Source organism: Adiantum capillus-veneris, chromosome 28 (genome assembly GCF_014529385.1).
Source record: "Adiantum capillus-veneris isolate H3 chromosome 28, ASM1452938v2, whole genome shotgun sequence".
Classification (NCBI taxonomy): Eukaryota; Viridiplantae; Streptophyta; class Polypodiopsida; order Polypodiales; family Pteridaceae; genus Adiantum; species Adiantum capillus-veneris.
The window spans coordinates 29,859,493-29,882,089 of NC_140958.1; the positions used below are offsets into that span (position 1 = coordinate 29,859,493).

At 42.6% G+C, this 22,597-nt stretch overlaps 1 protein-coding gene across 1 annotated transcript; it reads right to left on the bottom strand.

Moving 5' to 3' along the window:
* Window positions 1-1,827: 1,827 nt before the first annotated feature.
* On the bottom strand, window positions 1,828-3,988 carry LOC147420232 (BAHD acyltransferase DCR-like). The gene is made up of 2 exons (XM_086504073.1): window positions 3,231-3,988; window positions 1,828-3,015 (listed from the first exon to the last, which is right to left on the bottom strand). Exons 1-2 carry the CDS (start codon window positions 3,657-3,659, stop codon window positions 2,113-2,115), a joined length of 1,332 nt encoding a protein of 443 aa, XP_086360199.1. The 5' UTR covers window positions 3,660-3,988; the 3' UTR covers window positions 1,828-2,112.
* Window positions 3,989-22,597: the final 18,609 nt, after the last annotated feature.

Consider the following 22,597-nt stretch of genomic DNA (forward strand, 5'->3'; position numbering starts at 1 on the left):
ATCCAATTGTACCTTTATAGGCATAAGAGCTTCCTTCCCATAAACAAGCTCATATGGTGTAAACTATGGTGACACTCTATACGTAGTTCTCTAAGCCCACACACTTTTCTAAGTCCAAGTCCCACTCTTTAAGATTCTCTCTAGCATACTTTGATAGCATCTTCACAATTTGACCATTGCAGTTTTCAACCAGGCCATTGCATTGTGGGTAGTAAGGAGAAGAATGCCTATGCTAAATTTTCAATTTCTCCATGAGAGCACAAACAAGTTTTCCCCTAAACCCTGATCCACGATCAGAAATGATAACCATAGGAGCTCCAAATGTGCAACATAATTATTCATACAAAAAAGAGGCCACTTTTCCTGCTGTTACATTTTTAACAGCTATTGCTTCCACCCACTTTGTCAAATAGTCCACAGCCACAAGGATATACTTTTTCCATTGTTGGTCCTTGGAATTGGACCTACAGCATCCACTCCCCATTTTGCAAATGCATCAAAAAACATTATAGCTTTTTGAGGCTCAGCCAAAAGCTTTCGTTTGCAAACACTTGGCATTCATGGCATGACTTGCACCAAAAATAAGCATCTCTCATCATAGAGGGCCAACAATAACTTCCTCTATAAATACGAAAGACAACTTGATCCTTGCCTTGATGGCCTGTTTCTTCATGGCAGTGCTCCAAAATCAAGCCTATTTCTTCTTTGTACGGCACTTTTCTCAAAATGCTATCCTTGCCATAAAGCATGAGATCCTCACCTACCAATGTGCAATTTGTCCATTTTCTTTGTCAAAGTCGACCTACAAAAGGATACATTCTTGATTGGAGTAGTTTAAATATTCAATACCGACCTTTACTGCCAGAATATTGTTATATATTGATCTTCCTTGATGAATTCATGTTGGTAAGGGGTGATAGATCTATCCATGACGGGAGAGATCCTAAGGGCAAAAGCTTTGTTAATTAGTTTATAAGATATTGTCATCATTGTGATGGGCAGCTCACACACACACATATACACACACACACACACACATATATATGTGTATGTGTGTGTGTGTGTGTGTAACACATACACCCATGAGAAGAACTTCTAATGTTGTAGAGAAAATCCCCAGCTTTCGGTTTGCAAACACTTGGCATTCATGGCATGACTTGCACCAAAAATAAGCATCTCTCATCATAGAGGGCCAACAATAACTTCCTCTATAAATACGAAAGACAACTTGATCCTTGCCTTGATGGCATGTTTCTTCATGGCAGTGCTCCAAAATCAAGCCTATTTCTTCTTTGTACGGCACTTTTCTCAAAATGCTATCCTTGCCATAAAGCATGAGATCCTCACCTACCAATGTGCAATTTGTCCATTTTCTTTGTCAAGGTCGACCTACAAAAGGATACATTCTTGATTGGAGTAGTTTAAATATTCAATACCGACCTTCACTGCCAGAATATTGTCATATATTGATCTTCCTTGATAAATCCATGTTGGTAAGGGGTGATAGATCTATCCATGACGGGAGAAATCCTAAGGGCAAAAGCTTTGTTAATTAGTTTATAAGATATTGTCATCATTGTGATGGGCAGCGCTCACACACACACACACACACACACACACACGTGTGTGTGTGTGTGTGTGTGTATCACATACACCCATGAGAAGAATTTCTAATGTTGTAGAATTTTGTTGCAAATCTCATGTGATATGAGAGAGATTAAATTGAAAGAGAAAACAACAGCAGCACCATGCTCATATACGAGCCATGGCCAACAAAATACAGCAAGATCATCAAACCCGGTTTTTGACAAACAATGCTTATAGAGATGCATGCCAATATGGATTTAAATGAACTATCAGTGTCATGTAGAGTTGTCATTGGAGCTGTTGGTACCCAAGCTTGCATGATAAAGCAATGATTTAGTTATGAATAAGGCCTCAATAGTTCCAATAGACCCAACATGGATACATATTCAATAATGTAAAAGGATGATAAACCTGTTACTGCAAAGATTATAACCTTAGGCCTCTTGCTTTCTAAGTATGGCAATAGGCCTCTTGCTTTCAAGAGGAAATTAATCTACCAACTTGGTGACAGAGAGAAACAAAAAATCAGTCCTCAAAAGAAAAAAGGCTTTTATCTTGTTCCAGCCTTTCCATAGCAGGCTTTGTAAGAGCCAAACCAATGTCTATGCTTCCTCCCCCCTCTCGACCAGGAAACCACATCATCTCACCATCACCCCGAATTAAAGGGCACTGAACAGACAAAGGAGGTCCCCACCCAAAGTCCACATCGTACACAGGGAAGCGAGGGGAGCTCGACACTTGAAGCATGACCATGCTAAAATCCATTCCCTCAAAAACTTTGTTGATAGGCAGCACCTCAAGCGCTCCATAGAAAGTTCTCATAAGGGTTTCATCCAATGTCTGAACAAGTCTTTGCATGCGCAATGTTGTCGCACCCAAACTCTCTTGCTGTAGCTCCCCCTTTCTTGCTACACTCCCTTCCCTCATTATTGCATTTCCAAAATAGCCTTCTGGCAAAGGGGGCTCCACACGGGATCTCATATTAGCGAGCAAAAAGAAGATGGATTCTCTACTCTCATCCATATCCGTAGCTGCTATCACATGCTTCCACATGTGAGCGCTAAGGGCTTGCAGAGATGAAAAGGGAGCGTGGTCAGCAGGGCAAGAGGTGGTTGCCATGTTCTTCAGCTTCCTTATCATCTCTGATGTAAAGTGGAAATTGCGTTGTACCAACTCCATCTTTCTTCCTCCCGGACGTGGCAGAGGAGGCCCAGCTTTGTCATTTTCTTCTTCCCGGTATGGTGGTGGCAAGATGAGCTTTTCTGGGCCCAATGCTTGCCTCATATGCACTGGGTGCATCGAGAGAGGAACCCCTCTTGCACACTCACCCCACGACTTCATAAAATGCCATAATGAGCTTCCATCAGCCACTATGTGACTATGCCCAATCCCGAGAACGAGCCCCTTGTCTCCTGGAAATCTTGTCACCTGCACCAAAAGTTTCAATCAGGTCTGGTGTCTCTCAACCGAAATAATGCAAAGATGAGACCGACCCGCATAAAGAACAGTGCATGTCTAGAGCTTCCAAATGTATGGGTAGCACCTTGGCTACTCACAGATTACTTTCATACTTTGCCACAAAATATCCACCGTAGATCAGTATAGTTCACACAACCCAAACATCAACCACAGGAAGAGAGTACCTGAACAGAGAGAAGCGGGAGGTCCGGACCGGTCCATGTGGTGACATCTCCATGGGGAGCCAAGTGCTTGAAGAAGGGCTGATACCGAAACCCATCATTTTCCAAGGTGGGGAAGGGCACATCGACATAAGCTTCGATAAACGGAACACCTGCATCATTGCAATCGAGGGCAAGGCGGCCGTTTTCCTGTTCGAAGCAACGTCCTGCCCATGGAAAGAATTCAAGCAAGGCCAAGGACAGGCTGCTCTTGAGACGTGAAACGAACAAATCAGACGACGACTGCTTGTCGAGCTTGAAGAAGAGGATGCGCTGATTGTAGTGAAACCATCGCCAGATGAAGTCTGGGGCAGCGAGGAACATGTGTTGAGGCGGCGTTGGGCTGCTGGGCCTGACGATGCATGTAGACAGAATGGTGATAGTTTCTGTCATGGCTCGCTCTCCTGCTAGGCCTACTGCTTCTTCTCTCTCTATAAGTTTCTACCATTGTTCAAGCCTCAAGCTCTTCTTTCGAAGGTCATAATAGGCTATGTCGTTCGAATTCAACCAGCATGCACGTCACGAATGACATAATCCGTCCACTACTTCTAGAGGCACTTTCCATGAGATAAAACAAATGCATTGCTACTTGAAGATTGTTGAAAATACAATTGTCAAATTTGCACACACACATGGATACGATTAAGGAGAAACCGAGAGCACACAACACAAAAAATAGTGTCGCTTAGTGTGCGCAAACAAAGATGAAGCTTGCCCTAGAGTGATGTGTGTATATACAAGCCATGGGGGAAAACAAACTCCTAAAAAGGGCAAAAAAGTGCCCTAGTGGTCCTAAGTGTGTTCACACTCCACAAAGATGTATGCAATAGGAGCATCCATAGTTTTCTTTACCTTGCAGACTCTCCTTTTCTTCATTGACTTCCATGCCTCAAAAGTATTCAATAGAAAATGAACGTAAGTCTATCCAACAGTTTCAAGCCAAGTGAAGCTCTACCATGACTTTTACTCTTTGTTCGGCTAAGAAAACCCCATGTCTCAAAGAGGCCCTTCCTTGAATAAGAATTCATCATGTATGTCACAAATCGACCTCGTACCTTTCTTTGTTGATGAAAAATGGACTTCCCATGCAAAACATAGCACAAATATTTTATCTTTTGCTTTATCATTAATGTCGCTTGGATAGTTCCTTAGAGAGAACAACTTTGCAACATAAAACAATGCATTTTCAAAAAATCTATCGCTTACTTTGGCCAACAAATCATTTATAAACAGTCCACCCAATTCAACACTTCCTGATGCACTCACCCATGCGTGCATCTTGAGGGCATATTGTGGTGGGCAGTCTAGGCCTCCACACTATTTCACGTGGGCACGCTTCCTTTGGGATCAACACCTTGAATCACAAGGTTCATCCAATGTGTTTTGTAAATTCAAGAGATTTGGTGAAGCGGGAAAAAAGAGGTAAATTTGGGCCATTTGGCAGCCTCGAACCTCGCACCCACAACTGCTTCCATTTGACCCAAGTGCTCTAGCCATTATGTCTATAATGTTGTAAAATTTGGGGCAATTTTGGAAAATTTGATGCATGATTGAACATTTGGGGCACTTTGTAAATTCGAAGCTTGGAATCCTTAGGACTAAATAAGGGCAATCATGGTCGTAGATATCTCGTTAAAACTAAACCAGGACACAAATTTAACCTCAAAAACGTGGACACTACATGTTTAGTAGAGTGTTAGGATTTGAAGGGCAACCTATTCTTTCAAAAGATGGGTTGTAGAAAAATGCACCCTTCCCTATGAAAGGGTCTATTTTCAATTTGCCCTTCCAATGAGAAAATTTCGCATAATTTACAAGGCAAGATACTATATTCTGTCAATGAGTATAACCAATATACATATAGATATTGTAAATAAGCATATAAAATTACAAACACATGCATGGGTACACCATGTATGCACGGGTGCAGTGGTTAGCCCATGCAACTCGAAACCCGGACTATGAATTCTCGGGTTCCAACCCCAGCTCGTGAGGGGGTGGAAGGGCCTCTATACAATCTCGTTTTATCACTACTCAGGGTTCACCCCACCTCGAGATTTCGTGCACCAATTCTCCACCGTCGATTCCCTCATCCCCCTTCATTTAATGTTATGTATCATTTAGTTTGTGGGCCTCCAATGAGACTAGATCCAAGATGATAATTTCTACTCCCATTGTTGGTCCTACTTGAACATGCCCATGTAAGATAGTGTTGAGGGCGGCACACATCTCCCATGCGCATGTCACATCCGAGTCCATAGCATTTTTCCATAGGTTTTTTTAAATTACCAATGGAGACATTGCGTCAAGGTGAGCTCACAAACGGGATTTGTGAATTTTTTTCGAACAAGGACTATATACATAAGCCAATATACTTTTCACTGTAAAGTAGATAGACAACCGAGATATAAAAGATGTTTGCCAAAATGGTGACAGTTTATTCCATCTCTCTCTCTCTCTCTCTCTCTCCCCCCACACCACAAAGCTAAAGCCTTTTGTTCATGCCCGTCGTCCTCCCCTCCTACGCCTTCTCAGCCTCCCCCTCGACGAGGGGCTGCCCTGTGGGGAGGCGTTAAGCTACAGCTCTGCCTCCCCCCCCAGCAAGCCGACGAAACCGGCCCTGCCATTGCGAGCGACCTGCGACATGCAACAGAACTGCCATCGCGACCTACAAACCTAAACTACAACCTGCAAACAGAGCCCGGCCTGAAAACACGCCTCTACTGCGTGAGTTGCTGTTGTGCTTCCGACAGCCCGACATTGTTGTTGCTCGACTACCACAGTGCTGCTCAAGTCGGTGGAGCATTGCTGACCCGAGTTGTGCATCCCACTTTTGCTGCTCAAGTTGGTGGAGAAACCCCCTCGAGTTGGTGGAGAAACCCGCCCTCACAAAGCATGGCCACTCGGGCTTCGTCCCGAGGCAAGCTTAGTTTTGCGGGGGTCGTGGCAACACCCCCAAAGATGGACAACAATTGCCTCCAAATTGAAATCGAAGGACTCCGCAGGGAGAACACCGAGCTGAAACATAGACTTGCAGCCCTAGCTAGAGGCTCCGCTCATCGCAGTGGAGGAATGCAAAAAGGAAGAGTTGGAACAGATAGAAGCCAAATTTAGCAAAGCAAAAGCTGCAGTAGAGACTACCCTCGCCAAGGAGGTCGAGACCCAAGTACAAGAGGTAATCTTCCACAAAGTCGAAGACTGTGTGGCGACCACGCTACGTGAACAACAACGGCAAGAGTACATCGCCCTCAATGTTCGCATTGGCGGACTCCCGGACAACTGGGTAGAGCAAGGGAACCTCAAGTTTCATGAGTCCTTCTCCCATATTCAAGCAACAATCCCCATGGTACAATGGGACCCAACAACAATCTCCTCTCTTACACACGAACATCGCACCAACCATGCGATTCTCATGTTCAGAACCAAGGCAGATCGAATCAAACTCCTTGAGCAATCGAGGCTCCTCAAGGACACTAAAATGTGGTTTGCAAAAGATCTTACACAAGCTCAATTCAAAAGAAGAAGATCGAACTCCAAAAGATGTGAGAAGCACGCTCAACAGGAAAATGGCCAGTCCACCGAGGAGGTAAAGCCATTATTCAAGAGTTTTGGACTCCCAAAACGGCTTCCTCCTCACCTCTCCCTCCATAAGTTTTGTTCATCTCACCCTATGTTGTCTCATTTTCATTTTTCCTTGTTGGATCCTTAGTCCTTAACTGAGATATATCTCACACCTCCTCGCTTGAAAGAACCCTTGGAATGTTCTTTCTCGGTCCCATATGTCATATCTAACCTCCGTGGATGATAACTCTCTCTCTCTCTCTCTCTCTCTCTCTCTCTCTCTCAACCTAAACTACTTCACATGATGACAACATTCATCATGGGGGTAGGAGGAGTTTAATTGGTTGCATAGAATAGCACTACATATGTACAAGTTGTTTTTGTCATCTTCATCTCCATATTGAGGCCATGGATTTATAGATTTGGGTCTCGCTTAATGTTCTAATTGAGAAGATGAGTAAATTGGATAAGCTCGGGTCTTGGGAGGGTCACTATGTATAAATTATGTATACTGTGTGCGTTCAAGGAAAATTTTTAAAAATCCTTATCTGTGAATTTATCAAAAATAAAACACACCCTTTTCCTATTCAATATGTAATTTTTTTTCCCAATTTCATTTTATGGTAGCTTTCTATATGTGAAAATGTGAAGAGAATTCAAATTTAATAACCCCTTCTCTTGCACTCACGTGATAGTCATATAATTATTAAGTCCCCCCTCCCCCGAGGATAAGCTTTATTGTTTAGCTGATGGAAGCGCCGTGCGGGTGCAAGAGAGGGAAGGGAAGGGGAAGGAGTGGAGCTCTAGAGAGTATCTCTCTCTACTCTTTATTGACATTATAACAATGAATAAGAGTATGGGCGGGCGGCCATTGCCTTTAGGCGGCCCCTTGGCCTAAAACCCTTACAATCTCCCACTTGAAGGCCAACGTGGCCCAAATGGCTAAAGAATGTAGAGGCTATTATGTACAAATGTACAAAACGTGAAGCATGACTATAGCTTCACCCTACACCCATCATCTCTATGTTATGAGGCTAAGCTCTTTGTTAGAGCATCCGCTGGATTTTCATCCACGTGAACTTTGACTAACTCAATGCGTCTGCTATCCAAAATATATCGTACCACATGATACCTATCCTCTATGTGTTTCGACTTGGAGTGAAACACGGGGTTTTTTACTAACGCAATCGCACTCTAGCAGTCACAATGTAGCACTGGAGTATGGTGTATACCAAGGTCTCCTACTAAACGAGATAACCACATAAATTGGAAGCTGCAACATACTCAGCCTCAGTGGTGGAAGACAAAGTGAAATTCTGCATACATGATCTCCAAGAAAAGGTTGCTCCATCGAACAAGAAAACGTAACCAGATGTGGATTTCCTAGTGTCCACACAACCTCCATAATCCAAATCACCGTATCCAACTATGGATGCATCAGTGTTCCCGAAGTGTAAGCACTTGCCAGCTGAGCCCTTGACGTATCTCAAGATATGCTTCACTGCTTCCCAATGCTTTCTGCCTAGATTTGCCATAAACCTACTGACCACTCCCACTACATATGCAATGTTTGGCCGTGTGTTAACCATGGCGAACATGAGACTGCCAACTGCAGAGGAATTTGGCAGTTGGCACCCAAATCCTTCATATAAAATTGCTTGCTTAAGACATCCTTGAGAAGTGTGATTTCATCTTTTTGACTTCCCAGCTGTGAGCATATCATCCATGTACAAAATCAAAATGATGAGGGAACCATCATTCAACTTCTTTGTGTACAAGCAATGATTCTCTTGGCTTCATACGTAACCTTGGGATTGAATGTACTTATCAAACTTAATGTATCATTGTCGTGAGCCTTGCTTTAATCCATACAAAGCTTTCTTGAGTCTACACACCAGTTATGCCCGTGTTGGCTTTTCAGGCTTTATCGCAAAACCTTCTCGCTGTTTCATGTAGACATCCTCTTCAAGATCCCCATGAAGAAACGTTGTCTTCACATCCATTTGGACCAATTCCATGTCCTCGATGGCTACTAGACCAAGCACAAGACGCAATGTAGTCATCTTGACCAGGGGAGAAAATAATTCATCCAAATCCACGCCTTTTGTTTGCTTGAACCAGCAACCAATCTAGCCTTATACTTAGTCTCGGGATCATCTGTGATATACTTCTTCTTGTACACCCATTTGCATGGCAATGCCTGTTTACCCGCTGGTAACTCTATCAATTCCCAGTTTCATTTGCTAAGATTGAGTTATACTCAGACTACGTAGCCTCTGCCCACTTCACACTATTGTCCATTTGAATGGCCTCTTTGTAGCAAGTGGGTTCACCACATTAAGGAATTTGACGTCAATCTCTTTACGTGAGTGGTCATGGTGACGCGTATGTGGCTAGTGGAAATCATGACAAGCAAAGGTAGCGTGATCACAGGCAAGGTTGTAGCAAGAGTTGTGGAAAAGACATGAGAAATGTTGAGTGTTACTACTGCCATAAAAAGGGACACTTAAAGAAAGATTTGGCACAATGCAGTGCGATAAAGGCAAGGAGAAAGCGAAGTCTAACAAACCTGAAAGCAACGTGAAAATTGAAGAGATCAATGTGGCTGAGTATCCAACCATTGAGATGGTTTGTGACGTGCCAAATGATGTGTTTATTTTCACATCGGATTTGAGTCCTGATGCATTGTTAGCTCTTGATGAGTGTTATGTGCAAAATTGGATTGTGGACTCAAGTGCTAGGAGTGGTTTTCTACATACAGTGCCACACATAGCACGATGAAGCTAGGCAATTCTTATGAGCTAGATATATGCGGTGTGGGTAGCATCAAGTTTTCTATGTGCAATGGCACTGACTTTATGCTGTATAATGTTAGACATGTACCCAAATTGACAAAGAGTTTGATGTCATTTGTATGATTTGGGTTACACTACCATATTTGACCATGGTTCTAGGATTATCAAGAAGGGAAATCTGGTCATGCTTAAAGGCCAGAAGTCTGACTCATCACTTTATGTCTCTTCTATGAAAGAGAATTCTATTTGTGTAGCTGAGTTATGTGAGCATTGTATATATGGAAAACATACTAGGTTGACGTCACCGCCTTTGGAGACAAGGAGTTAGGGAGTCTAGATCTCGTTTATAGCAACTTGTGTGGACCTATGCCAACCAAGTTTCTAGAGGGAGCGTTATACTTCCTGACATTCATAGATAACTCTACTAGAAAGGTGTGGGTTTATCTTTGGAAGCAGAAGAGCCACGTCTTTAGTGTCTTTTCAGAAGTTCTTAGCATTGGTCAAGAAATAATTGGGTAGAAAACTTGAAGCTTTGCGCAGTGACAATGGAGGCGACTACATCTCCTCTGAGTTCAAGGACTTTTGCAGTAAACGAGGCATTAGAAGAAAATTTTCCACACCTTACACACCTGCCCAAAATGGTGTGGCTGAGAGGATGAATTGAACCATTCAGAAACGCGTCACTTCTATGTTGTCTACGGCCAACTTACCTCAAGAATTTTGGGGAGAAGTTGTTACAACGGCTGCTTACTTGATCAATCGGTCACCTAGTACACCACTAAAGTATAAGGTTCTGCAAGAGATGTGTACGGGCAAAGAGCCCAATTATGACAGATTACGTATATTTGGGTGTGAGGAATTCTCACATGTGCTGAAAGAGCTCAGACAAAAGATAGACCCCAAATAACACAAGTGCATCTTCATTGAATATGGTGTGGACAAAGAGATGGGATATCATCTCTGGCACCCGAAATCTAAGAAGGTTATATGCAGCTCACAGGTGATAGTCACGAGTCTAAGATGGATAGAAAGCTAGTGAAAGACATTGAGTATCACAGATTACGGTTTGAGGATGTTGCCTTACCACCAGTTACACAAAATGTTGGATGTGCTAGTGATTCACCTTCCACTGGTACATACATATGTTGCTCCAGAGAGAGCGGAATCTAGCAGTCAGGCACTTCGGAAATCTACTTGTACATCTCGTGCACCTGAGCGTTTTGAGCCAGGATTGGACTACTTGCTAGTCACATCACTGAAAACTAGCTTGCCATTAGGTGCAAAATTCGTTATGGCTGTGTTGAAGGTACCCCATGATGATGGTAGCGAACATAGCAAGAAAACAACCTTCATTTCATCACCAAAATTGAGGCCTTTTGAAGTAATCTATGAAAAGATGTTTTTGAACTCGTTCAAGTGAAAACTAACAGTAGTGCCCTCTTTCATGTTCATGCGCATAAGCTTCTTCATCAAGAAAACCTTGTTCGAGGCATTGTTGCCATCCCATACTGCACATAGAGCATCCCATAAATCTTTGGCATTTGTCTTATCCATTATGTTAAAGTAAATGGATTCACAAAGGTGGAAGTGAATGGTCGCCATTGCACGCTCATTCAAGTCTTCCCACTATTCATCAGTGTTGTACACATTCTCTCTTCTTTCACGCAAGGGTGCTATCAAGCCTTTGTTGATCAAAACATCTTGCACACACTACTGCCAAATAGCAAAGTTTGTGCCATCAAACTTTGTCGGCATCAAATGCACAATAAATTTCCCAAATACATATCCTATGGCGAGAGTACCGTAAGAGGGAAATTCTAGCTACCTATATCGCCGAATGTTTCTCAGCATTTGAGAATATTCTAGGTCAAAGAAAACCTCACGCAACAACTCTCTAAATGATAAAGCAGACACAAAAGGACTACCCACAGTCTCAAAAAGGGCTCTTTCGATCCAAGTCTCAAAAACGGCCAGGAAAATTGACAAAATAGCCAAAAAATGGTTCCACATGTAGTACGATAGACAATGCCCGCAACTCAACGTACATGAGTGATTGTGCTCAAACAGGCGCCAAGAATAGTAAAACGTATCAGGATGGGATATTTGATCTCAAAGAGCTCACTAGCACTATGGTGTGCTGAAGAAAACGTGCATCTCTCCGCAGAGAAACTGTTATCAAAATGATTACCAAAATTGCCTGAAAAGCGCTGTGTTTGTAAGTGTTCGGAAACCTAGAGAAACTATGTGTAAACGGACTCAAAAGCCCCTTGTAGCCTGGGTGTTGGTGTAGACTGGGAATGTTGATGCCGATTTCTGTCGTCGGACGAAAAAGTACTAGTCAAATAGCCGCCAAAGGTGCTCGATGCGAGTGTCGCGTGTCACTCCTCTATGACAAAGGTACCTCGCCTGTGCATGCCAAAAAAAAAAATCACCGATAGATCGTCAACAAAGCCGCTGTCTCCTTCCATCGTCGAACAAAAGCATTCTCCGAGCTATGAGTGCTCAGGAGATGTCCTGGAAGAAACTGGAGTCAAATCCGGTGCTTGTGCCATGTCTCCACCATCGGGCAGAGGTGCTAGCCGTCATGAGCTAGCTCATTGAATGGGTCAAAGGTGTTGAGGTCACCGAGTCACAAGAACGGTGTCGAAACGCCTAATCCCCGATGTCAACGCTGCCTCCCGCCGTCAGTCTCTAATGTCGAGACGAGGTGTCAAAGCCGCAAATCCCTACTCTCTCTGTCTGTCTCTCTCTCTCACTCTCACTCGCTCTCTCTCTCAAGCTCTCTCAGGGTGAGAGGATCTCTCTCTCTCTCTCTCTCTCTCTCTCTCTCTCTCTCTTCCTTTACCCTTTGACCTCGGGTGTGTGTGAGCCGGCCGGGTCGGGGTGTTGAGGGCTTGTGGTGGGATTGAACCCTTGCACACATTGAAGTTTAAGTCAATTTTTTAATTAAAAAAATTGATTACTACTGTCAAAAATTGACGAACTACAAAAATGACGATCTCTGACAATTTCTTCCAAGGTTATGTGTGTGTGTGTGTGTGTGTGTGTGAGAGAGAGAGAGAGAGAGAGAGAGAGAGAGAGAGAGAAAGCAATACACATTCCTGGATCTGCACCTGTTGCCCGACTTGCCTTCAATTTGGCTCCATTGCTATTTTTGCTTGGAAGATTCCCCGCCTGCTTACCTTGCTTGGTATGCCTCATGCTGGTTCATGCCTTTGCCTCAATTTCTCCATTGTCCGATTTACGGCTTCTCGTCAGAGCTTGTGAGAGCTTCTTTGCTCAACTTTGCCTTGCACTACCAAGCTCGATTCTCTAAGCCTTTCAATTCATACCCGCAGTCGCCCGACTCCAACTCCGTGCGATTTGTTGCAAATGCCATAAAGCTCACATACCCGACTCTCTGCAGATCCACCCCAAGCTCTCAAGATTCCTCCTATGGTTGGGCTTGCTGCACACGCGGGTTGCTCTAATACCACTTGATGGAAGCACCGTGCGGGTGCAAGAGAGGGAAGGAGAGAAGGGGAAGGAGAAGAACAAACAACTTGTTTTTGGTGGACCTCTAGAGAGTATCTCTCTCTATCTCCTTATTGACATTATAACAATGAATAAGAGTATGGAGGATCGGCCATTGCCTTTAGGCGGCCACTTGGCTTAAAACCCTTACAATTGCTCCCTCAGGTAGCTTGGTACCATCTCTCTGTGTAGGGCACCACACACCTGCCTTATCTTGGTTTGATTGTGCCGGTAAATGTACAAAGTTGCCCCTACATTGCCCATTGAAAACAATTCATACTTCGCTCACACTACTGCATACAAAAGTTGACAAATTAGCTGTATTGGGCTTCATGCCTATACTGAATCCTCCACAATCAACCAAGAAATTGACAAAGTAGCTCACACTGCATACAAAAAGTTGACAAATTAGCTTTACTGGGTTCATGCCTATGTGGAATCCTCCACAATCAACCAAGAAGTTGACAAAGTAGCTCACACCGCATACAAAAGTTTGACAAATTAGCTTTCATCACCCACACCTCTGTTGGGCTTCATGCCTATGCAAAATCCTCCACAATCAACCAAGAATAGGGTGAAACATATCTCCTAATGAGCCTCTAAAAGTAACAATTGTAATGTCCACCCTCTGTGCCAGCAAGTGAGCTAGACATTTGCAAAAGAGGAAGATGATGACACTAGATTAATCTGTCACCATTAAGTGTGATAAACTACATAGGTCCACTTCTTCCAACAATATGTAGCACTAATTCCACATTTCTGGCTATAAAGTTGCATGCAGGCAAACTTTATTGGTGTGGGTAGCTCACCATTTATGGCACACAAGGTGCAATTAAAACCAAAGAATAATGTGAAAGAATTCAAAAATTGATAATGAGGAAGTGTTACTTGCTATGCTTGTGCTCTCTATGTTGAGGGTAGCTGACCATTTAAAGCATACAAGGTGCAATTAAAACCAAAGAATAATGTGAAAGTATTTAGAAAGTTGTATTGATATATAGGAAATGAGGAAGTGTTACTTGCTATGTTTGTGCTTCACTACCATTGTTTCACCTTTTATTACATGCGGACTCTTCTTAAGCAAAGAACACTTAGTGGGGGTCATGTCCCATATCATGTTGTAAAATTTCTGTTGTTGTTGCTTAGAAAAAAGGTGAACACCTTATTCAAGAGATGTCATTGCCATTGTACATGGCAAAGACATTGGTTTTTACTGGTCAGCTTGATCAACATAATTGCCACTCAAACAAATGATCTTCTTCAACAAAATGTGATTTCATAATGTTAAAGAAAACTTCAACTTTCAGTCTTTTGGCCCCCCCCCCCCCCCCCTCTCTCTCTCTCTCTCTCACACACACACACACACACACACAAAATCTCAAAAGCTAGATGACTTGTTATAATGGCTTCATTCCCCTTGTTGATACATTGGACTTGGGGTGGTTATAGGATAAACACAACTTGGAGCTGTATTTTCACATGGTGGAAGGGACACAATACGTTGGCCAGAAGTTTGAGTTTGCAATTGATTGGGATGTGGCCTTTATCAACAAGTCATCTAACTTATTAATATTAAGTAAAGATGATGATCCTATACCAGGTTCATGATGGAAAATGGAGAACAAGGGCTTGGTGCAGAAGGATGATGGATCCTGGATGTATATGTGTGATCATAGAGAAGTGAATAATAATTAAGAGGCCCAAGCCAGAGCCCATGCAGGATCTTAGCATATATCTTTTCCCTCTTCTAAGGTCTAGAAGCAAAAAAATCTCCAACTTTAGATCATTTCATGTGCTCTAAAAACACTTTGTGTATTAAGCATATTGTCGATGGGTAAACTTAACTACTTTCCCTTTTCAACTTACAAAGTTAATCTCTCTCTCTCTCTCTCTCTCTCTCTCTCTCTCTCTCTCTCTCTCTCTCTCTCTCTCTCTGCCTCTACACCTTAGTTAGGAGTCTTATACTCACACTACTCCCCCCCCCCCCCCCCCCCTCCCCCCCCCCCCCCCCATTTTGAAGGATCTTTTGTCCTCAAAAACAAATATGGGAAATCCGTTGCCTAGATCAAGAATCGAGAAGCAATAGTAGAGAGAGAGCATGTGCAAGAGAGATCGGCCTAACACAAGTTAGCCTTGGGAAGGCTCAGTCTTGTGAGGAGTTTAAAGCTTTTCCCATGGTGTTGGGTTTTCTAGAATGACGGATGGCGCCTACTACAGACATATGTGAGTGTGTCTTTCTTGTTGATTTTGAGTGATGCATCTTGATGCTACTAAAATTCCAAGAATTCATTAAAATTAGCTGCTAAGAAAAGTTGATTGGTACACAAAAAATTAAAAAGTTGACAGGCGCATCATCTCACAAGTACATCCGCATGCTTGCACACATACACCCACCTCCATCCCCCTCTCGATTTTTGGAACATGCATGTATGCTCTTGATGTTACAATAGAGAGCAAGATGTGAGAGATGCTTTATCCCAAGTGCATTGTCCCGAGGAGTAGTCTCTGCATTGAAAAGCAGGTGGTGAGCTTTGGAGTACCAACCTGCAAGGACCATATTCTAGACAAGGCATAGATTTTCAACAATGACATCATGAGGGGAGTTATTTTGCAAGATGCTACCTATTGTGCTTTATACATTCATTGGTGTATTTTGGCCGAGTCTACACATCTTTAGAGAGTGGGTTCCCATTGTTGTATGCATTTCCATAATGATGTATGACATGTGATATAATTTGCAAAGATACTACTTGTTGACTTTATGCCTTCATGGGTGTATTTAGGCCTCTCTACACATCTTTAGAGAGTGGGTTTCCATTGTTGTATGCATTCCGGTAGTGATATATGACATGTGGTATACTTTGAGATGTGATCTTAATTTTTCATGCATTTATCATGTTTGCCTTAACACATGAGATAGGCTACAAGTTTTTGGGTAGATACAGGTAGAGGATTTTTCACAGAAACTTTTGGTTATGATTTTTATGGTGGGATGAGTTATGCATTATCATATGTGTTTTTTGTGAGTACTTGGAGTGTTAGTAAGCTCTTTTGAGAGCAGATATCCCCGCAAGTATTTGGTCTATATTGCTTGTATTAGTTTGATGCTTGCTTATGTGCAGGTTCGCTAATGTTTGTTAAGTTGTGGACACTAGCCAAGTATATCGCTTGTGGAGCCATTATTTGGAATTTTGTAAATTACCCGGACGTTTCTAAGACTCGGTCTAGATGATAGTCCTTCCTAAGGCTGGACTATAGTTGTCATGTCTACAGAGCCTTTTGGAGGGTCGTGGTGAGGTTTTCTTTGAGCTAGGTTATTCTCAAATATTGAGATACCTTTGGTGATATAGGTAGCTAGAGATCCCCTTTTTACAAGCCTCACCATAGGTTATGTATAGAGAGGGATAGGTGCATTTGATGCCATGTTGGCGGTCTATTTTGTGTTATTTTTTACTTGGTCTATACACATTCTAGGTTGAGTGTTTGCTCCTTGTAGGCCTAGTTTAACTTCTTGTCAATCTATGGTTTGTTTTATGCACATCTGCTTGCTCCTCTTATAGAAGAGAGAGACTCTACCAAATTTTTCCTATGAGTCTAGTTTATGAGTTGATAGCTTTTTTGTTGTTGTTTTGAGTTGAGATTTTTCTCTAGAGGAGATTCTGCTAAAATTTATCTAGGTTTCTTGCCATGGTTTCTTGGTTTCTCTCCATAGTGTTCAAGCCTTGATGTTATGGCCTAGTATTCTAAGAAAGCCACAACATTAGGAAGCTGGATGGCTTGAATTTTTCCATATGAAAAAAGTAGATTCAGGACAAGAATAAGTCTCAAGACAACACAAAGTCTCTGACAATGATAGAAAGAGAAAAGCTAAGATTGAGAAGCTCAATATGGTAGAGTGTCCTAAGATTCCATACATGCTTGAGGTCCTACCTCACTCAGATGCTCTAGTCTTTACAATAATATTTGAAATGCTCTTGTTGTAGAAGATGCTAGCTTTGATCAGAATTGGGTTATAGATTCTGCAGTTAGTTTCAATGTGACACCTCATAGAGCGTGGTTCTTTACTTATGCACATACACGTGTGGCATAGTGAATCTCAATGTTGGTTATGAGCTTGAGATACATGGTGTTGGAAACATTAAACTGGTTTTGCAAAATGGTATGAAGTTCTACTCAAGAATGTCATACATGTCCCCAAGTCTCAAAGGCTCGGGCATCAACTTTCTCTTTTGATACATTTGTCACTCATGACAGCTCCTACACCAATGCACGACATCCCTATTCATACTTGGCCACATAAGTTGAGCATTCAATACTTTTCTTCTCATAATTTCCACTCCAAAATGGCCTCCACATCCTTCCTCATGACATGCTTTTAAGCAATAAAAAATTTCATCATGGTAGAGAACTCTTCTCATAACACCATTAGTCCCCTTGTGATACAGGTGCTCTCCAACCAAGGCGTACCTTATAGCTCTTCGTGTGCCTTGCATGCCTTTGTTGAGAAGACAATCCCTTTCTTGAAAATCCCGTTTGCAACACATGCTCTTCCTCATGGAGGGATTCCCTTCCAAGATACCTAGCCTCTCTAATTATCACCGCATGCACATCCTTTGTGAACACATGTTCCACCAACTCATGAGCCCTTACATTCATATTTTGAATACATGCAATATTTGAAAGGAAGCAAAAGACTTTAACAACTTTCTCACTTTGAAAAACCAGCCCTTCATGCCTTCTTGATTCACCTTCTATGTACCTTGAACTTGCCGCACAATCAACATAGAATCACCTTTGATTAAAAGCCTTTGTTAGAAGCTGGACACACCCCACGGCATCTAACTACTCGACGGACTATTATTTTTGTAATTATTCATTCATTGAGGAAAACCCGATTTTTCACCTTGTAAATATTGGGACTTACAGAAGTTTCCAGATTGTATCCCAGTTTTGATAGTTAGATTGAGTAGATGGTTGATTTTGGAACTTTAGGGTTTGAGAAGTTGTAAGGTATATATACCACTTTTTGACCTTAATGAAACACCTTTTGTCATTTAAAAACAAGTTGGAAGTCTGTGAGTGAGCATACTGTGTACGTGAGAGAGAGTGTGAGCTTCGTCTTGACGCTACGTGTGCTACGGTGGTCGGAATCAAGTGCGGAGAAGTGCAGCGTGTTGCCCCCGACTAGAGCTACGAGCCGATACCAACATTGCGCGCGTACGGCCCGGCTTTGGGAGCTCCTTCTACGAGCTTCATCTGTTGTTTGGGTGAGCATACGTTATCTGATTTCACATTGCAGCATATCCACGCATTCACATTGAGTAGAGCTACACATTAGGCACTTCAGATTTTGGAAACGAAGACCTGCAAATTTTGGCTAGACATCCTACGTGTTTTTGCACCGTGTGTTTTGGGTCGTGATTTTGGTTCATAGACCTTAGGGAGAGCGGCCTATAGGTATTAGTAAGGTCTCCTTCAAGTTCTATGGTGTTTCGAAAGTGTTTGATGGGTGTTCGGCTCTAGCAAGCGTTGTAGGAAATATCCTCTTTTGCACTCTTGAAGGCTGTGACTTAAACAATTGGTAGGGACCTCTGTAGGAATTAGTTAGGAGTCAGTCGAGTGTAGGTTGACACCTTATGCTTGCTTCCATGCACCTGCGGGTCGAGATTCGTCCTTAGGTGACATTACTTGTTTGGTGAGTTCTTGCTGTACTGACGTCTGTCGCGGCGTATCCGTCCAACATTGGCGCTGCTGCCAGGGACGAAAACCTTAGGTAGGTGACCGAGACTAATCCTTGAGGATTGGGATTTTTGGCTTGCCAAGAGTCTCGCTTTACATTTAGATAGGATCAGAGGGTGGAGGACTCTCTAGGTCTTAGAGGGAGTCTAGGAAGCGTGTGTCTGGCCTAGATCCTTTGACTTAGGTAGAGGAGGTAGACTTAGGTAGTTGTAGATAATAGTCGAGTTCTAGAGTAGGAGTTGGGTGGTAGAAGCGGCGAGAGGAGAGCTTGAGAGTCCGGAGAGGCCAAAAAGCAACCAAAAACACCATTATCACCATTTCTTCATGATAGGTAGGAGTAGAGTAAGTAGGACATCATGATTCAGATCTAGAGCATTTCATGCATGTACACTTGCTTGGTAGAATCATTACAAGTTTGTAAAAGATGCAAAAGTGTGGTTGAAAGCCTAATTGAAGTCCAAAAGTTACTGTGAGTGTTTCTGATAGGTCTTCAGAGCATCAAGAGCATTCCTGTAAGAAAAAACTTTAATTTTAAGCCAGGAGACATCCTACACGTAGGATGTCTACAGGCCAATCTGGGAGGAATTTTGGATTTTGAGTTGACCAGTGTGTTCAGAAGGTAGGATTTATCCTAATTTCAACTGGAAAGTGGAAATTTGGCCATATCTTGACAGGATAAGGCCAGATAGACTGAAACTGCAAGACATCCTACCCAAATAGTGCCAAAACATTAACTTGAGACCAAAACCATAAGATGGCTGCATGAGTGTGTCTTGCATGATATATTGAGTGACTGAAAGGGGTTTCACCTCATTTGGGTAAGAAAATTGGGTTCAAAGTGGACTTTAGCACTTTTGACCGAAAAAGCAAAAACAGCTGAAGTTTGGGACTTTTGACATCCAAATCAAAATCTAAGCATACCACTAGGATACTGACATCAAGGGGATTCTGTGGAACAAATCTGGGGTCAAACAGGCCAAAAAGACATCCTACGCATAGGATGTCTTCTGAGTGATTTGGGACTCCAAACTGAAATCTGAGTATACCAAGGTGATTAGCAACTCAAGGGGAGCTTAAGCCTTGAGTTTAAAGCCATTCTGATGAAAAAGACATCCTACGCGTAGGATGTCTAATGCAAGAAAATTAAGCTAGAATTTGACTTAGAGCATTGTAAGGTGTTATATAGCCTAAGGCAAGCCTGCTAGTCAATTTTTGTCCAATTTGGAGTTGATTAGACTGATCAATACCGTCGGAATAGATTCCTGACTCATTGACCAGCTTATAGAAGTCCAAATCAAAAAGTAAAAGCATCTATCAGCTCAGCACAACAAGGGAAAACAGCAGTGCAAAAATCCAGGAAAAATACAGTAGGAGACATCCTACGCGTAGGATGTCTATTGGGACATACTGCAGAGAAAATTTGACCTGGCCTAAACAGTGAGGTTCCATTTGGCTTAAGGGTTCCAGAACTTCTTTCAGAAGTGAATTTGGACCTTGGTTGCCCATTTGACAAAGCAAAGATTGAATTCAGACTTTTTCGCGTAAATTGGCCAACATCAGAAGGAAGTATTGTTTTAGATTAGCAACCTAATCCAGAACATCAGCAGTGTATAAAATACAGTAGTGGTTGAGATTAACTCTCCAGTTATACCAATCATTACTAAGATAACCTCTAGCAGATAAATGCTTTGATTCAATTGCCGAAATTAAAACTCTTGTGTACAGGTATATTCAGCAACAAAGCAAGAAGTTGTGCAGAAACTGACCCGCTGCCAGGTGAGTGGTTGAATTTGTGCTAAATTGCATTGATAAGTTTGATGAATTTAAGATCAGGAAGATACATTGTTAGAGACCAGAAGGTGACAGGTGACCAAGGTAGCTTAGTGTCCACCGAAGAGAGTGTAGCTCAGGCAAGGCTAGATCCGCTAGCACCGATTATTGAGGAAGGTAGTGATACTGACACTTCGCCAGACAAATATTTCTTCATGATGGGTAGTCAACAGCCAGAAGGTTTCACCTATGATGGACCTATGCGAGGAGAAAGCACCTCCCAAAATCCTTTGAATGATTCCAGGCTTACGGTGATCTTCTTAGAGGGAACAAACTCGAGAGGAGCCCTAGTTTATTCTGCCTATCGAGGCCGCAAGAGCATTTGTATCAAAGAAAGGCCAACACAAAGATTGGAGATAATCCGCATGTATGATGATAGAGATAGATTCCGAGACGAAAAGGGGAACCACTATTTAATAGCTAGCAACCCTGAAGATTACAACAGATATGGAGATAACGTGGCTAAAGGGAAAATGGTTTCAAAAACTCAAGAGCCGCCACCAAACATTGATCGGTCGGCACGGAGCTATTTTTATGTATGATAAGAAAACAATCAGGATTCCAACTTATAACGAGAATGTGGGAATCTACAAACACGAGAGCGAGGGTATTGTATCTTACTTTCGCAGCAAAGAACCATACGTAAATGAACTAAGCAAAGAGAAGGTTCTTTACTTATTCTCTTATGAAACTGCTACGGGGAAGGGCATAGTTTTTGTTGATAGATACGGGCGAGAATACCAACGTATTCTCCCAGAGGAAGTAGAAAGAGCAAGAGGTCCAGGAGCATCAGCATATGCCCCTGAGGAAATACCGAGAGCCGCCCACACCCCAAGCAAGTCAACAAATCCATTTTCAGATAAGTATGACACTACCTCACATTCCACCAGACAGCAAGCATTCAACAACCAAGACCAACCAGCAAACCAGCCATCATTGCAGGCATGGCTTTGACAGAGTGTAACAATGGAACCAGACCGAACCGAGATGGTTATCAAGCCGCACAAGGGCTCAGGGATTTGCAAGAACCACCACACTATTCAAGGTATCAAGTAGAGAGTAAGCCAAAGACACAAGGGTCGACCGAGCTTGGAGGACCACCCATCGAACGAGTTCGAAGAGAAGAACCACCTCCAGCGAGAACCGTTAGAAATTATGTCTTAGGAGCACCGTTGGGAGAGGAACCAGCCTATTACAGAAGGCCTGAGGAGGTGTATATATTTGGACGGGGTGATCCAATGATGAGGTTTGTAGACCATCGCAGAATTAGAACTTCTCAAGTGCAAAAATGGGTAAACAAGAAATACACAGGAAACAGAGACCCAAGAGATCATGTAGCAGCCTTTGTGCGAGTAATTAGAGCCGAAGAGGTGTTAGATTTTCCTACCCAATTTGTAGGGTTTGGACTAACCCTAGAGGATGATGCTGCAACTTGGTTTGACTCTGTGGAGCGTAGAGACTTTGAGTCGATGGAGGAAGTGTTTGACGAGTTTATTGAGGAATTATCTCAAAGGGGAATAGCTCATAATACCGTCTCACAAATCCATAAATTCAAACAAAAAGATGGAGAATTTGTACGGAAGGCAGCCCTAATACTAAAAAGATATGTTAAGTTTTGTCCTGTTGAAGAACTGCCAACTCAGTCCAGACTTATGATGATATTCATCCAAGGACTAAGGAATGCAGATCTCCAGAAAGACCTACATATGAAGAGGAGTACGACGTTGAATGAATTGACCAAGGAGGCTCTATACCTTGTGGACAATTGTGCGATCTACAAAGAAGGGGAGTTCAGGGACCTTGATGACGATTCATCTTCACAACAAAGTGGGAGCAAGTCTTCCAAGACAACACTGAAAGGAGAAATAGCGGTAAACCAGGATCAGCTCATAG

Bases quoted from the DNA above. Each gene is read 5' to 3' on its own strand.
- LOC147420232 (XM_086504073.1), bottom strand. From the start codon at position 3,659: ATGACAGAAACTATCACCATTCTGTCTACATGCATCGTCAGGCCCAGC. The intron at 3,016-3,230 runs GTACTCTCTTCC...CTTTTGGTGCAG, and splicing joins TCCCGCTTCTCTCTGTTCAG to GTGACAAGATTTCCAGGAGA.